The 15,958-nt window shown below is 44.3% G+C and overlaps 1 protein-coding gene across 1 annotated transcript in view; it reads right to left on the minus strand.

Moving 5' to 3' along the window:
- Positions 1-791: 791 nt before the first annotated feature.
- The window catches only part of LOC135510613 (adhesion G protein-coupled receptor A3-like), a 54,889-nt gene continuing 39,722 nt past the window's right edge, over positions 792-15,958 (minus strand). Inside the window, exons 13-19 of the mRNA XM_064931674.1 lie at positions 15,440-15,647; positions 14,836-15,044; positions 10,224-10,348; positions 8,287-8,410; positions 7,348-7,493; positions 5,883-5,978; positions 792-2,669 (exon numbers count right to left, since the gene is read on the minus strand). Coding sequence (XP_064787746.1) covers positions 1,178-2,669; positions 5,883-5,978; positions 7,348-7,493; positions 8,287-8,410; positions 10,224-10,348; positions 14,836-15,044; positions 15,440-15,647 — 2,400 coding nt within the window. The 3' untranslated portion in view covers positions 792-1,177. The remainder of the gene's footprint in view (positions 2,670-5,882; positions 5,979-7,347; positions 7,494-8,286; positions 8,411-10,223; positions 10,349-14,835; positions 15,045-15,439; positions 15,648-15,958) is intronic.

Consider the following 15,958-nt stretch of genomic DNA (forward strand, 5'->3'; position numbering starts at 1 on the left):
ACTGCTCAATACATTATTCAAAGGCCGTATTACAGATTGTCACTTTCAAGATGGCCGGGTAATACATCTCTGCCTGCCTGAAATATGCTTTGTATTGCATCATTAGCATAAACATTCAAGTGATGTCTTTACTTTCTTTGCTGTGTCCTTCGTGGCTTCGAAAGTTAGTCTTTTTTTAATGAATCCCATCTGGACTTTCTTTTTACATGACCTTCACACAAAAGTTGAATAAAAGGACAGGTTGATTCGTAATAGGTGCAGTATGTCAAACAAATGACTGTCAAAACGTATTGTGAACATTTAGTGCAGACCCTCCAGCATGGATTGCCCCTAGGCCCTATATGCGGATTACTAATCAACGGATTCAGACCAGTACATGATAACTGACAAGTGGATGCATCTAGCAGACTAAACGATGGCAATCCATCCCTCTGCGACACATTGTGCGGTAACGTAAAGCTCCGTCGGCACTCCTCCCCACACAGATATATGCAGCAGTATAAAACACTGATGGTCTGCTACAGAGAGGGGAGAGGTATAGAGGTGAAGATGCACTGCAGTAATGATCCTCTCATTGCCGACAGTGACTCTCGCTGTCAAATCACTGCAGGCGGTGCAAGCCAGCGGACCCCTTGAGCAAGCCCAGTGGTTCCTTGAGCTTGTCAAGGAACCACTGACAGTAAGGGAACTTTTGAGAACCAAGATGTTTTGACTCGCCTTCGCACTCTTGAAATATGCCGGAGTCAAGGTTAACCGAGAACAGGGGAATGAGAGACTTTCAATTAGGTGAATGGAATTAAAAACTGTTGGTTTATTACGTTGGAACACACTAGACAATACAAAAGAACCAGCCCAATGGATATGCACGGTACAGTAATGGTACAGACCATGCAGTTTCACGTACAAAACTTGAGAACAGTGTAACCAAATCGGGATTAAATGATGTAAAAATAGACCATTTATAAAATGTCTCCTACAGAAACAGATGAGTGGCATCCAAAACACACACTTTCACAAACTCAAAATAGCGGGACTATTTATCCCGATACATTTTTCTTTTTAAATTTCAAAAAAAATTATTGTACAGAAATCTAAAAAGCAACAATAGTATAAAATTAAATTTCACAGTTGAAGGGTAGAGCATGTGATATGCAGTCTTTGGTGCAGAAAACATTCGCTACACGGTAGTTTCGTGTTTCCATAGGCCAGTCTTTATTTTGGCCGAGCTCAAGCTCTCTGTATTGATTAAAGGCATGTTCTGCCCGTTGTCTTTGAGCGTGCCGTTTTGTATAGCCAAGTTGAGCCCGTACGATTTGGGCTGACCCTCCACCAGTTCTGTGTTATTGGGCTGCTTTACGCTACTACTGCTTTTACTCGTAACGGAAGCAGCAGTCCCAACCCCCTCACTTTCTCCACCTGATCCTACTATTGTTCCTACACTACCACTTCCAACTCCTCTGACAGCCCCGTTGCCCAGGGTGCTAGTGCTGCCCCCTCCCTTGCCGGCATAGCGCGAGCGTCGGGGCAGGGACGTGCTGGCGTCGCTGCTGTCCTGTTGCATCTGGCTCTGGAGGCGCTCTCTGTATGCCATGTAGGCTGCCCGTCGGCTGCTCCGTGCCTGCTGACTGTCGTGGTGTTCGTGGCGATGCCGCCTGTGGGGGGTGCTCTGCACGCTGCTGTCCACACTGGTGGGCACATCATAGGCGTACTCGCGCAGCACCGTGAGTCGGCTGGCCCGGTGGGCCCGCGCCCTGTTCTTGTGGTGCCGGCCCACGTGTCCATTGGTGGCGGCGGTGGGATTGTTGTTGTTGTTGACGGGCCGGAACTGCACCTCCACAGGAGCCACGTGCATCTTGATCTCGTTGTCCACAGAGTGCTCAGTCAGGCTGTTGTCCAGCAAGGCTGCGCCATTAGCCAGCGCGGGCAGGTGTAGTAGGGGCAGGGACTTGTTCTGCGCCGCCTCTGCATGCAGATTGGTCAGTTTACTTCCCTGGGCGGAGTTTCGCATGCTGGGGACACTCTTATTGGTGCAGGATGACTCAGCGCTGCTGTGGGCACACTTGACTGCATCTCCGTTGCCCCTACCAATCGACCCAGCCGCGGAGGCCGTGGATGTCCCCGGCAGCGGCAGCAGGGCGTCCTCTTGCGCAGAGTATGCCCGTCTCCCAGGGCAACAGGCCTGAGCCCAGTGGTGCCTCATGTCCTGGCGGTTGACGCAGTGGTGCGCCATTAGAAAGCCACCCAGGGCCAGCGCCACCACGCCAAACAGGCAGGAGAACACCAGGTCGGCCGGCCTCTCCTGGGACACGGCCATGGCACCAAACACCCACAGCGCAGCGTAGAGCCCAAGAGCCGCGGCCGCGCCCAGGAGCTGCACCGCGAATGTATGCTCGTTCTCCAAGGCCAACAGGGACACGGCGTGGGGAGCCGAAACTGTGGAGGACGAGGCGCCGTGGAGGTGGAGGAGGGTGGCTGGGACATCTCCGGCCTCGCTGCCTGCTACCGCCAGTCGCCGCTGCTCCTCGGCGGGCTCTTTGAGTTCGTAGCGGCGCTCAGGGTGTCGTCGCAGCTGGAGGAGGATGCTAAGGAAATACATGCAGTCCACGAAGACGATGAAGCTGACAGGGCCGAAGAAGGCCCCCAGGCTGGGCTCCCACGCCATCCAGCAACTGAGAGACACAGAGGGGAAAGGCAACAGTACAAACAGTAAATATTTATGTACATGTCCCTCCATCAACCACCTGTGTCACTTCTTGGGAGATTTTAAACTCTTAACCCCAAAATTTCACCAAGTTTCACCAGCCCTAGTTATTTTGTTGCTTTACAAAGTAATTTCTGAGATAATAATTTATTTCATGTGAAGAGTGATTCATTTACATCTGTCCCTCATTTTAAAGTCAACCCTGTTACGTGAACTGAAATGTTGTGTTAATGGTGAAACTATTCCTTTTTGTTATTATTGCAAAAGAAACATCAAACATTTTAATAGTCAAATAATGTGAAAGCAGGTGAGCTGGTTCTCTTTTGGGGAATTCTCTCATGTTTTGTGGTGGAAAACTAAGCATAACATCTCAACCCTGAAGATAGGCTTGAAATGTTTTCACAATTTAATTTTGCCACTCCGATTTGCACACAACAAGCTTCCCATGTCACAAGGGGATTTATGGCCAATTTAAGGTGAAATAATCAACCCGATTAGTCATATCTGTTACTTTATTTGGCATTTAATAGACACTTACTATTGTATTTTTCTCTCTTTATGACAGAATGTTTAAATGAGATGAAATCAAAAAGTTACACTTTTCAAAAGGCACCGAATTGGTGGAACGACCCATGAGTCACTGGATGAGTCACTGGATGAGTCACTGGATGAGTCACTGGATGAGTCACGTGCCAACTATTCAAGTGGTCCAACCTTTAAAAAATATATACAGTGGGGCAAAAAAGTATTTAGTCAGCCGCCAATTGTGCAAGTTCTCCCACTTAAAAAGATGAGAGGCCTGTAATTCATAGGTACACTTCAACTATGACAGACAAAATGAAGGAAAAAAAAAATGGGGGAAAAAAACCCAGAAAATCACATTGTAGGATTTTTTATGAATTTATTTGCAAATTATGGTGGAAAATAAGTATTTGGTCAATAACAAAAAGTTTCTCAATACTTTGTTATATACCCTTTGTTGGCAATGACAGAGGTCAAAGTTTTCTGTAAGTTTTCACAAGGTTTTCACACACTGTTGCTGGTATTTTGGCCCATTCCTCCATGCAGATCTCCTCTAGAGCAGTGATGTTTTGGGGCTGTTGCTGGGCAACATGGACTTTCAACTCCCTCCAAAGATTTTCTATGGGGTTGAGATCTGGAGACTGGCTAGGCCACTCCAGGACCTTGAAATGCTTCTTACGAAGCCACTCCTTCGTTGCCCGGGCGGTGTGTTTGGGATCATTGTCATGCTGAAAGACCCAGCCATGTTTAATCCTCAATGCCCTTGCAGATGGAACAAGGTTTTTCACTCAAAATCTCACGATACATGGCCCCATTCATTCTTTCCTTTACATGGATCAGTCGTCCTGGTCCCTTTGCAGGAAAACAGCCACCAAAGCATGATGTTTCCACCCCCATGCTTCACAGTAGGTATGTTGTTCTTTGGATGCAACTCAGCATTCTTTGTCCTCCAAACACGACGAGTTGAGTTTTTACCAAAAGGTTCTATTTTGGTTTCATTTGACCATATGACATTCTCCCAATCTTCTTCTGGATCATCCAAATGCTCTCTAGCAAACTTCAGATGGGCCTGGACATGTACTGGCGTAAGCAGGGGGACACGTCTGGCACTGCAGGATTTGAGTCCCTGGCGGCGTAGTGTGTTACTGATGGTAGGCTTTGCTACCTTGGTCCCAGCTCTCTGCAGGTCATTCACTAGGTCCCCCTGTGTGGTTCTGGGATTTTTGCTCAAAATGATCACAAGAACGGTGAGCAAAAATCCCAAAGCCTACCATCAGTAACACACTACGCAGCCAGGGACTCAAATCATGCAGTGCCAGACGTGTCCCCCTGCTTAAGCCAGTACATGTCCAGGCACATCTGAAGTCTGAGATCTTGCTTGGAGCCCCGGATCGAGTGAGATTATCAGTGGTCTTGTATGTCTTCCATTCCCTAATAATTGCTCCCACAGTTGATTTCTTCAAAACAAGCTGCTTACCTATTGCAGATTCAGTCTTCTCAGCCTGGTGCAGGTCTACAATTTTGTTTCTGGTGTCCTTTGACAGTTCTTTGGTCTTGGCCATAGTGGAGTTTGGAGTGTGACTGTTTGAGGTTGTGGACAGGTGTCTTTTATACTGATAACAAGTTCAAACAGGTGCCATTAATACAGGTAACGAGTGGAGGACAGAGGAGCCTCTTAAAGAAGAAGTTACAGGTCTGTGAGAGCCAGAAATCTTGCTTGATTGTAGGTGACCAAATACTTATTTTCCACCATAATTTGCAAATAAATTCATAAATAATCCTACAATGTGATTTTATGGATTTTTTTCTCTCTCATTTTGTCTGTCATAGTTTAAGTGTACCTACGATGAAAATTACAGGCCTCTCTCATCTTTTTAAGTGGGAGACTCTTGCACAATTGGTGGCTGACTAAATACCTTTTTGCCCCACTGTATATAATAACTTCATCATTTCAAGTTTGACTCAACCCCTTATCTCATTAAATCAGGTAAAGACGCACGTGCACTCATTGAGCCTCTTTGTATTAAACATCCTGTTCTTCCTATTCTCAGAGAATCGGTTCCAGAAAATTCCACAGGGCGGTTTCCATTCGTCTCGGTAGCTGTGAATTAATTAAACTCCAAAGACTCCCAGGTCCAGATTTCCAAATTACCCAGGGCGCTTATGCAACCCAAACAGCTGCCACCATTAAAGAGAAAGGGGGGAGTGAGGGAGAGAGCAAGAACAAGAACGAGAGATGAGAGAAAAAGAGGACAAAAGAGAAGAGAACGATAGATTAGGAAAATGGCAGAAGATTCAAGAGAAAAGAGAGCGAGAAGAGAAAGACAGAACACGAGATTGAGAGAAAAAGGAGTGACACTGGCAGCAGACGTGAGGTCCGGAGACACTGTAAATAGCGCTCCCTAATCGGGTTCTCAGAACTTCACAGGGACTCGGAACTTTTCCTATACCCGCTAAATATTTGTTATTTACATAAATCCACACACACATTCTGGTCAGTCAAAAACAAAAAGCAATTTGTCTTGGGTATAGTTTTGTCTATATACACACACACAAAGCTTTCTGGCGAGATAAAAATGTAACAGAATTTCCATAAACACACAGTATATTAGAAGGACTAATTGGTTTCCATACAATGTGACAGACTGGCACTACTTACTATGCCGCGTTGTCCCGACTACCGTAGTTCTTGATGTTGGCGGCTGCGGTTATGCCACAGACTATGATCGGTATCCCTCCGCCTATTAGATAGAACCTGGTAGGAAAAGGTATTGGAAAAACAACTTATTAGGACCTGCTTTCTTGTGAAAGAGATCCAATTGGTGGTAGAGATGGTATATATGCTTTAGGCCTCTATAGTAACACCCTGTGATGGAATTTAAATCAACAACAAACCAAAATTTCTGCCTCCACAAGTCACAGAGATAAGAGAAACCTTTCTAGAATATATTTCAATAGTATTAGCAAATCCTTGTAAATGGAGAGAAAAACATTAAAATGTGAATGTACAGCATTCCAACTACAGTAAACACACTTGTCGGACTCGCTAGATGCCCTGAAAGTGGTACTTCCTGTTTCCTCTTTTTGTAGGCCAAGAATTGGCTTGAAATTTACACAGTCAAATTCATGAAAACGTGGTCATGTAAACATGTATATTAAAATGTATAAGTGTTGTGCCATATTATTATGCCATATGCCGGTTTTCAATGTATTTGATGGCCAAGACGAAGCATGAAGCCGAAAAGTCATTAGAACTACACACTTTAACTACAACTCCCACCAGCTGTATGTATGTATATATGTATATATCTCACTTTCAACAGCTTGCCGGTCTACAAAAAAAAAAAGTTTTTTTCTGGAAGAAAACCTGATGGAGTCTGCAAAAGACCTGAGACTGGGACGGAGATTTGTCTTCCAACAAGACAATGATCCAAAACATAAAGCAAACTCTACAATGGAATGGTTCAAAAATAAACATATCCAGGTGTTAGAATGACCAAGTCAAAGTCCAGACCTGAATCCAATCGAGAATCTGTGGAAAGAACTGAAAACTGCTGTTCACAAATGCTCTCCATCCAACCTCACCGAGCTCGAGCCGTTTTGCAAGGAGGAATGGGAAAAAATTTCAGTCTCTCGATGTGCAAAACTGATAGAGACATACCCCAAGCGACTTACAGCTGTAATCGCAGCAAAAGGTGGCGCTACAAAGTATTAACTTAAGGGGGCTGAATAATTTTGCACGGCCAATTTTTCAGTTTTTGATTTGTTCAAAAAGTTTGAAATATCCAATAAATGTCGTTCCACTTCATGATTGTGTCCCACTTGCTGTTGATTCTTCACAAAAAAATACAGTTTTATATCTTTATGTTTGAAGCCTGAAATGTGGCAAAAGGTCGCAAAGTTCAAGGGGGCCGAATACTTTTGCAAGGCACTGTATATATATATATATATATATATATCTCTTATACTTCGTTTTCATGAATTTGATGATACAAGCTTGATATAAGCTTGAAGCCCATTCAAAAACTGTACAGGACTAAAACCAGGAAGTAGGCAGTGCTTTCATAGGGTATAATGATCAAGCAGTTTCATAACAGTGCATTGTGGGAACTGTAATATTTTACCTCAGCATGGGTCGTGGAGGGGGCGGGGGCTCGTCCAACTCTTCATAGCGCTTGGCCTTGCGAGTCACCTGCTTGTAGATGTTGCGTGCCGTCACACCCACCCACAGAGCTGTGGCCAGGGTAGAGTAGTGCAGAATGATGCCCACCTAAAAACAAGACAACAATCTCAGTCCAACTTCAAACAAAAACCTTAGCTGTGAAAAAGTTCAGCACCCCAAACTGTACAACTGTACCAAATTTCATGCTTTTATGAAAAAGTGAAAGTTTTTCCACATATTTTGCCTGTACTATATATGAAGGCTTTATAGAGCATTCATACATTCTACATAGGCGCTATATAGATGCTTCACAAATGATTTGTGAGCAAAATACTAGGCATTTTCTGAAAATTAACTTCATAAAATGTTATTATACTAATTGTCAGTTGTTTAAATTCCTCGACAAAGTAGTGCCTAGCTGTCAGATCCTTTATTCCTGGTGGAAAACCAGTATTTTCCCAGATGTTCTCCACCAGCCGGGCCCTTTGTATGAGGGACAATTCATTAATAAAAGAACCTAGTGAAGATCAGCAGGGGCTGCCTTCAGCTGAAATATAAATATTTGAGAGACAGACTGAGTCCCGATTCTCCACCCTTCTCCCAAAGTGTGCACTTGCACACATCTCATCATGGATTTAACAAATGGTGTAAACTCTTTAGCCAATCCAATGCATTTCAATCTATGACGGCAAGTGCACACTTTGGGAGAAGGGTGGTGAGTCGGGACTCAGTCCAGAATCACAGTATGTTGCCAAAGGCACATCTTGCTCCACAACATCTTGAGATCCCCATATAATTGTGAGATGCTTTGGGCACGGGAAGGCAGGTAGGCAGTCTGCATGGTAGGCAGATAGGCTTGCACACCAGGGGGGTATGGTGGGTTGTAGGGGGGTATACTCACGGCTTGGCACACGCTGGCGTAGCGTGTCTGGTTGATGCCACCCACAAAGACGCCACAGGTGAGGAATATGTGGAGGCAGAGGTTGACCAGCATATGCCAGTACTTACGACTGATCCGAACAGACCTGGACAGGCAAAACACACAGAACTGACATGGTAAGATTCAGCAAATAAATGCTGAGCTCAGGGAATAAAATATGCCAAATGTTTAAAAAAAAAATGTAAAAAGCTAATTTGACTAATTCAGAATCTTTGTTGTAATTTTGAATGAGTGTGGAATGGTGTAGATGTGCTTGTGGAGTTGTGAAAATCTTACTGGAGCCTGGACAGTATTGGTTCCCAAACTTCTTTGCATTGTGACCCAACCAATAATAAACCTTCTGGCCACAAATCTTATGCTGCGACCCGAAAGCGAGTCACAGTCCACCATTTGGTAATATACACGGTATTAGATACCGTACTACTAGTAAGATGGGTACTTGGTATTGTCATGTCGTTGCCCTGTTGGTGAGGTTTATGACCCCTATAAATACCTTTTCTCTACTCTACAGATTGGACTCTTAGAAAGCCCTTTGTTAACATAAAGAGAGTCTGGTAACATCAAAAGGTTGGGGAATGGAACCATATTTCGGTAATCCAACCAGTTGAAAATATCCATTGGTACATAAAGAATATGATGTCAGATCAGTTGTCATCTGATACATTATTACTGATGATAGGATGACAAACTGTCATATCCTATAGTTATCAGATTCACATGGAATTGTTGTGTAATTTAAATGTTTAAATATGAAACTATTTGTGAAAAGATTAAATGTAATTTTAGCTTCTAAATGAGATAATTATTTTCATGAGTGAACTATGCCCACTCAGTGGCCCCGCCCAAGTGAACAGACATTGGTTGTGAACTATGCAACACGCCGTTCTTTCCACCACTACAAAAGCCCATTGACGAAAGTCAACCTTGTGTTCCCAATGACGTGAGAACTGCTGTCCATATGTTTAAAAGAGCTAATATCAACTACAGAACTAAGCCAACCTCAGTGTGAGCTCTGGTTGCGAATGGTTGAATGGCAACTTGATATGTACTTTGAACTCTTATTCTCTAAAGAATACATCCTAGACGTCGAGTTAGCAGCAGCAGCTGTAAACGTGGGCTTGGAAAGGACGGACAATCTCTTCAGAAAGACAGGGTACAACAATGTACCCGTTCTACCACACGACGACGGTTCTACAACGTACCCGTTCTATCACAAGACATATTCTTCAAAGGACATACAACGTACCCGTTCTATCACAAGACACAAGGGATCTCTGCTGGGCAACCCAGTCTTCCATCTATGACCAATCTATCGAAGCGCAGCTCAGAGTAAATATTTCTTGCATTTTCCTTTTCCAAATGGGCGGTTATTTAGAATGCATAAGATTCTGTATTTACGATAGCAAAGTTTCATAAGGCCCAATCCTTTTGTTCCTCAGGCTTCCCGCGCTTTCATTCAAACACAATCCCCTTTCTTTGTGTAACCAGGCGTCATATCGGTTCCGTCCGCTAGGGACGTTTTCTTGTATGACATAATTAGTAATCAATGTATGATCCATCTTGTGGATATGTAACTCTGTGTGATTATTTAGGTTAATAATTGACTGCTATCGATATAAAAGATTACCAGGTCTTTAAGAGTCTATTCGGAACACAACAGCTCTATAAACATTCTTCCGTGGTGCCCCGACTTTCTAGTTAATTTCATTTACATGATTAGTTTGATCAGGTAATATTAATTACAGAGAATATATTTTATAAAATAGCATGTCATATCACTTAATACGGCATAGCAAACACACAACACGTATCTTATATACCTGATATACACTGTATTATATACCTGGTATACACTGTATTTGATTCTAACAGGACAAGTATGCAGGTAGAGCTGTTACCTGTGGTGGTATATGTAGCTGATGATGATGATCAGTAGACAGAGCAAGAGGACGATAGCCGTGGCGTAAATGACTGGGTGGAGAGGCTCGATGCTGGGAGAGAAATACTCCACCCCAGTAAGATCCTGTGGGAACGAATCAAATAGTTTTTGTCACATGCGTCAAATACAAAAGGTGTAGACCTTACCGTGAAATGCTTACTTAGAAGCCCAATGCAGTTCCGGAAATAAGAGTTAAGAAAATATTTACAAAATAAACCAAAATAAAACGTAACACAATAAAATAACAAAAAGGCTATATACAGGGGGTACCGGTACCAATGTACAGGTTAGTGGAGGTAATTTGTATATGTAGGTATGGGTAAGACGGACTCTGCATAGTTAATAAACAGTGAGTAGCAACAGTGCAAAAACAGGGGGGGGGGGGGTAATATAAATAGTCGTGGGGGCCATTTGATTAATTGTTCAGCAGTCTCATGGCCTTTTGGACCGAGACCTGGCTCTCCGATACTGCTTGCCGTGCAGTAGCAGAGAGAACAGTCTGACTTCATTGACTGGAGTCTGACAATTTTTGGGGCCTTCCTCTGACACTGCCTAGTATTTTTGGTCCTGGATGGCAGGAAGCTTGGCCCCCAGTGATGGACTGGGCCATACGCACTATCCTCTGTAGCACCTTTGTTTTTACCTCTATTTAAGTCCGTTAAGAACCAATACTTATTTTCAATGGCAGCCTAGGAACAGTGGATTAACTGCCTTGTTCAGAACAACAGATTTTAACCTTGTCAGCTCAGGGATTTGATCTTGCAACCTTTTGTTTACTAGTCCAATGCTCTAACCACTAGGCTACCTGCCTTACGGTCAGATGACAAGCAGATGCCTGCCATACCAGGCGGTGATGCAACCGGTCAGGATGCTCTCGATGGTGCAGCTGTAAAACTTTGAGGATCTGGGGACCCATGCCAAATCTTTTTAGACTCCTGAGGGGGAAAAGGTGTTGTCGTGACCTCTTCACGACTGTCTTGGTGTGTTTGGACCATGATGTGGACACCAAGGAACTTGATACTTGAAACTCTCAACCTGCTCCACAACAACCCTGTTGATGTTAATAGGGGACTGTTTGGTCCTCCTTTTCCTGTAGTCCACGATCAGCTCCTTAATCTTGCTCACATTGAGAGGTTGTTGTCCTGGCACCACACTGCCAAGTCTTTGACCTCCTCCCTATAGGCTGTCTCATCGTTTTTGGTGATCAGGCCTACCACTGTTCTGTCATTAGAAAACGAAACGATGGTGTTGGATTTGTAACTGGCCGCACAGTAAACAGCAAGTACAGGAGGGGACAAAGCACGCACCCCTGAGGGGCCCCAGTGTTGAGGATCAGCGTGGCAGATGTGTTGTTGCCTACCCTTACCACGACCCGTCAGGAAGTCCAGGATCCAGTTGCAGAAGGTGGTGTTTAGTCCCAGGGCCCTTAGCTTAGTGATGAGCTTTGTGGGCCCTATGGTGTTGAACACTGAGCTGTAGTCAATGAACAGCATTCTCACATAGGTGTTCCTTTTTTCCAGGTGGGAAAGGGCAGTGTGGAGTGCGATTGAGACTGCGTAATCTGTGAATCTGTTGAGGCGGTATGTGAATTGCAGTGGGTCTAGGGTTTCTGGGATGATAGTGTTGATGTGAGCCAGGAACAGCCTTTCAAAACACTTCATGGCTACCAATGTGAGTGCTACGGGGCGGTAGTCATTTAGGCAGGTTACCTTTGCTTTCTTGGGCACAGAGACTATTGTGGTCTGCTTGAAACGTGTATGTTGACCTGTTTAAAAGGTCTTGCTCACATCGGCTACGGAGAGCGTGATAACACAGTCGCCCGGAACAGCTGGTGCTCTCATGCATGCGTCAGTGTTGCTTGCCTTGAAGCGAGCATAAAAGGGCATTTAGCTCTTCTGGTAGGCTCGCGTCAATGGGCAGCTCACGGTTGGGTTTCCCTTTGTAGTCAGTGACAGTTTGCAAACCCTGCCACATCCAACGAGCGAATGAGACAGTGTAGTAGGATTCAATCTTAGTCCTGTATTGATGCTTTGCCTGTTTGATTGTTTCGTCGGAGGGCATAGCACGATTTCTTAATTAGTGTTCCGGATTAGTGTTCCGCTCCTTGAAAGCAGCAGCTCTAGCCTTTGGCTCGGTGCTGATGTTGCATGTAATCTATTGCTTCTGGTTGGGATATGTAGAGTTGAAGTTGGAAGTTTACATACACTTATGTTGGAGTCATTATAACTTGTTTTTCAACCAATACACCAATTTCTTGTTAACAAACTATAGTTTTAGCAAGTCGGTTAGGACATCTACTTCGTGCATGACTCAAGTATTTTTTCCAAAAATTGTTTACAGACAGATTATTTTGCTTATAATTCATTGTATCACAATTCCAGTGGGTCAGAAGTTTACATACACTAAGTTGACTGTGCACAGTTTAGGAAATTCCAGAAAATTATGTCATGGCTTTAGAAACATTTGATTGACTCAAATTATGTCAATTAGCCTATTGGAGGTGTACCTGTGGATGTATTTCAAGGCCTACCTTCAAACTCAGTGCCTGTTTGCTTGACATCATGTGCAAATCTAAAGAAACCAGCCAAGACCTCAGAAAAAAATAGTAGACCTTCACAAGTCTGGTTCATCCTTGGGAGCAATTTCCAAACGCTTGAATGTACCACATTCAACTGCACAAACAATAGTACGCAAGTATAAACACCATGGGACCACACAGCCGTCAAACTGCCCAGGAAGGAGACGCGTTCCGTCTCCTAGAGATGAATGTACTTTGGTGTGAAAAATGCAAATCAATCGCAGAACAACAACAAAGGACCTTGTGAAGTTGCTGGAGGAAACAGGTACAAAAGTATCTATATCCACAGTAAAACGAGTCCTATATATCGACAATAAAAAGGCTGTTCGTAAGTTAAGTTCCTCGGCATACACATCACAGACAAACTGAATTGGTCCACTCACACAGACAGCATCGTGAAGAAGGCGCAGCAGCGCCTCTTCAACCTCAGGAGGCTGAAAAAATTTGGCTTGTCACCAAAAGCACTAACAAACTTCTACAGATGCACAATCGAGAGCATCCTGGCGGGCTGTATCACCGCCTGGTACGGCAACTGCTCCGCCCACAACCGTAAGGCTCTCCAGAGGGTAGTGAGGTCTGTACAATGTATCACCGGGGGCAAACTACCTGCCCTCCAGGACACCGACACCACCCGATGTTACAGGAAGGCCACAAAGATCATCAAGGACAACACCCACCCGAGCCACTGCCTGTTCACCCCGCTATCATCCAGAAGGCGAGGTCAGTACAGGTGCATCAAAGCTGGGACCGAGAGACTGAAAAACAGCTTCTATCTCAAGGCCATCAGACTGTTAAACAGCAACCACTAACATTGAGTGGCTGCTGCCAACACACTGACTCAACTCCAGCCACTTCAATAATGGGAATTGATGGGAAAGAATGTAAAATATATCACTAGCCACTTTAAACAATGCTACCTAATATAATGTTTACATACTCTACATTATTCATCTCATATGTACTCATATGTTATTACTGCATTGTCGGAACTGGAAGCACAAGCATTTCGCTACACTCGCATTAACATCTGCTAACCATGTGTATGTGACAAATAAAATTTGATTTGATTTTGACAAGGAAGAAGCCACTGCTCCAAAACTGCCATATAAAAGCCAGACTACGGTTTGCAACTGCACATGGGTACAAAGATCGTACTTTTTGGAGATATGTCCTCTGGTCTGATGAAACAAAAATAGAACTGTTTGGCCATAATGACCATCATTATATTTGGAGGAAAAAGGGGAACGCTTGCAAGCCGAAGAACACCATCCCAACCGTGCAGCACAGGGGTGGCAGCATCATGTTGTGGGGGTGCTTTGCTGCAGGAGGGACTGGTGCACTTCACAAAATAGATGGCATCATAAGGGAGGAAAATTATGTGGATATATTGAGGCAACATCTCAAGACATCAGTCAGGAAGTTAAAGCTTGGTCGCAAATGGGTCATCCTGTCACGCCCTGACCGTAGAGAGCCCTGACCGCATTCTATGTTTAGTTTTCTATGATTTGGTGTTTCTTTGTTTTGGCCGGGTATGGTTCTCAATCGGGGACAGTTGTCTATCGTTGTCTCTGATTGGGAACCATACTTAGGTAGCCCTTTTCCCCCCCCATCTTTCTTTGTGGGAAGTTGACTTTGTTTAGGTCACATAGCCTTTGAGCTTCATAGACAGCTACAAATAATATAGATGAAAACTCTCTCGGTAGATAGTGTGGTCCGTAGTTTCTCATGAAGTACTCTACCTCAGGGGAGCAATACCTTGAGACTTCTTTAATATTAGACATTGCGCACCAGACAAATAGACACACACCTCCACCCCTCGTCTTACCAGACGTAGCTGCTCTGTCCTGCAGATGCACGGAAAATGCACAGCCAGCTCTATATTATCCGTGTTGTCGTATTTCCTGAGGAAAATAGCCCTTGTTGGGAACAAACAGCCTTATGTTGTCACATTTCTTTATTAAGTTGAAAGGCCAGGAACCCCCTGGCCACTCACCATGAGCACGGCATAGTTGCTGAGCGAGTCACAGGAGAGCGTGGTGAAGTTGTCATGGTGGCCCAGGAGACGGCAGCCCTCGCTTTGCCAACCGCCCTGCCCACCCAACAGGCTGAAGTTCCAGCAGGCGGGCACGGCGTCAGTGCCGCGGGCAAACCTCCGCAGCGTGGCGTTCACCGGCATCCGCAGGCCGCGCAGAGGGAAACCCTCTGACCAGAGAGAGAGGCATTAGTCTTGACGGTCAAAACATGTCATGGTTCTTATCTTTATGAATCTATCAATCTTTTTTGTGCAACATTTTCAAAAACCTGTTGTAACAAAAAATAAGTTGGCACCTCACACATAATTCATAGAAAATAAAATGGCCTCACACACTTTCACTACATAGAACTAAATGTTTTTAGCTTTTTCGTACACTTCCTAAAATGTCAAATTACAGACGGATCCTAAATCAAGTCTTTGAAAGCTTTAATCAACATCTATTCATTCTAATAACATTTGTTGCCCATAACATAAAATTCATTATTAAAACAAGTCAAAACACCATCTTGAACAAAACCCATCTAATACTATAGTGATACAGTGAGGTCCATGCCAGACTCACCTATCTTGGCCAGGAGCACGGGGGTGGCCACGTTCCTCCTCTTTCCCCCGTCGGCCAGCAGGGTGGAATTGCCCGTGGAGGGGAAGAGCTTGCCGTTGCGAAAGGCCAGCAGGTGGAACTTGTAGACGTTGTCACCGGCCTGGCCAGGGACAGAGTACTGGGAGAACAGAGAGGGGGGGAGCTGCAGGGACGCCTCCACTATGGTGTTCTAGGGAGAGAAAGAGGTGATTTATTCTATAATTGTATTTGTACCTTATTGCTACAGGTGAATCCCATTGAGATTAAAATAATGGAGTGTACAGTATAACTGTGGAATTCTGGGTAACGCTTTATTCTACAGTTCATCGTTTTAATATGTGTTATGAGTGAACGTCACATGACAATGCACCTCATTAAAGACGTCCGCATGTTTCCCCATCGGAAACGGTTTGTGGATAATTATGACAACATTTTGTGACGTCTTGGTCCTTGGTATGTCTTTTTTGGGCTGTTTGTGCACACAACAAGCCAAAGTCTACG

This window comes from Oncorhynchus masou, chromosome 23, assembly GCF_036934945.1.
Source record: "Oncorhynchus masou masou isolate Uvic2021 chromosome 23, UVic_Omas_1.1, whole genome shotgun sequence".
NCBI lineage: Eukaryota > Metazoa > Chordata > Actinopteri > Salmoniformes > Salmonidae > Oncorhynchus > Oncorhynchus masou.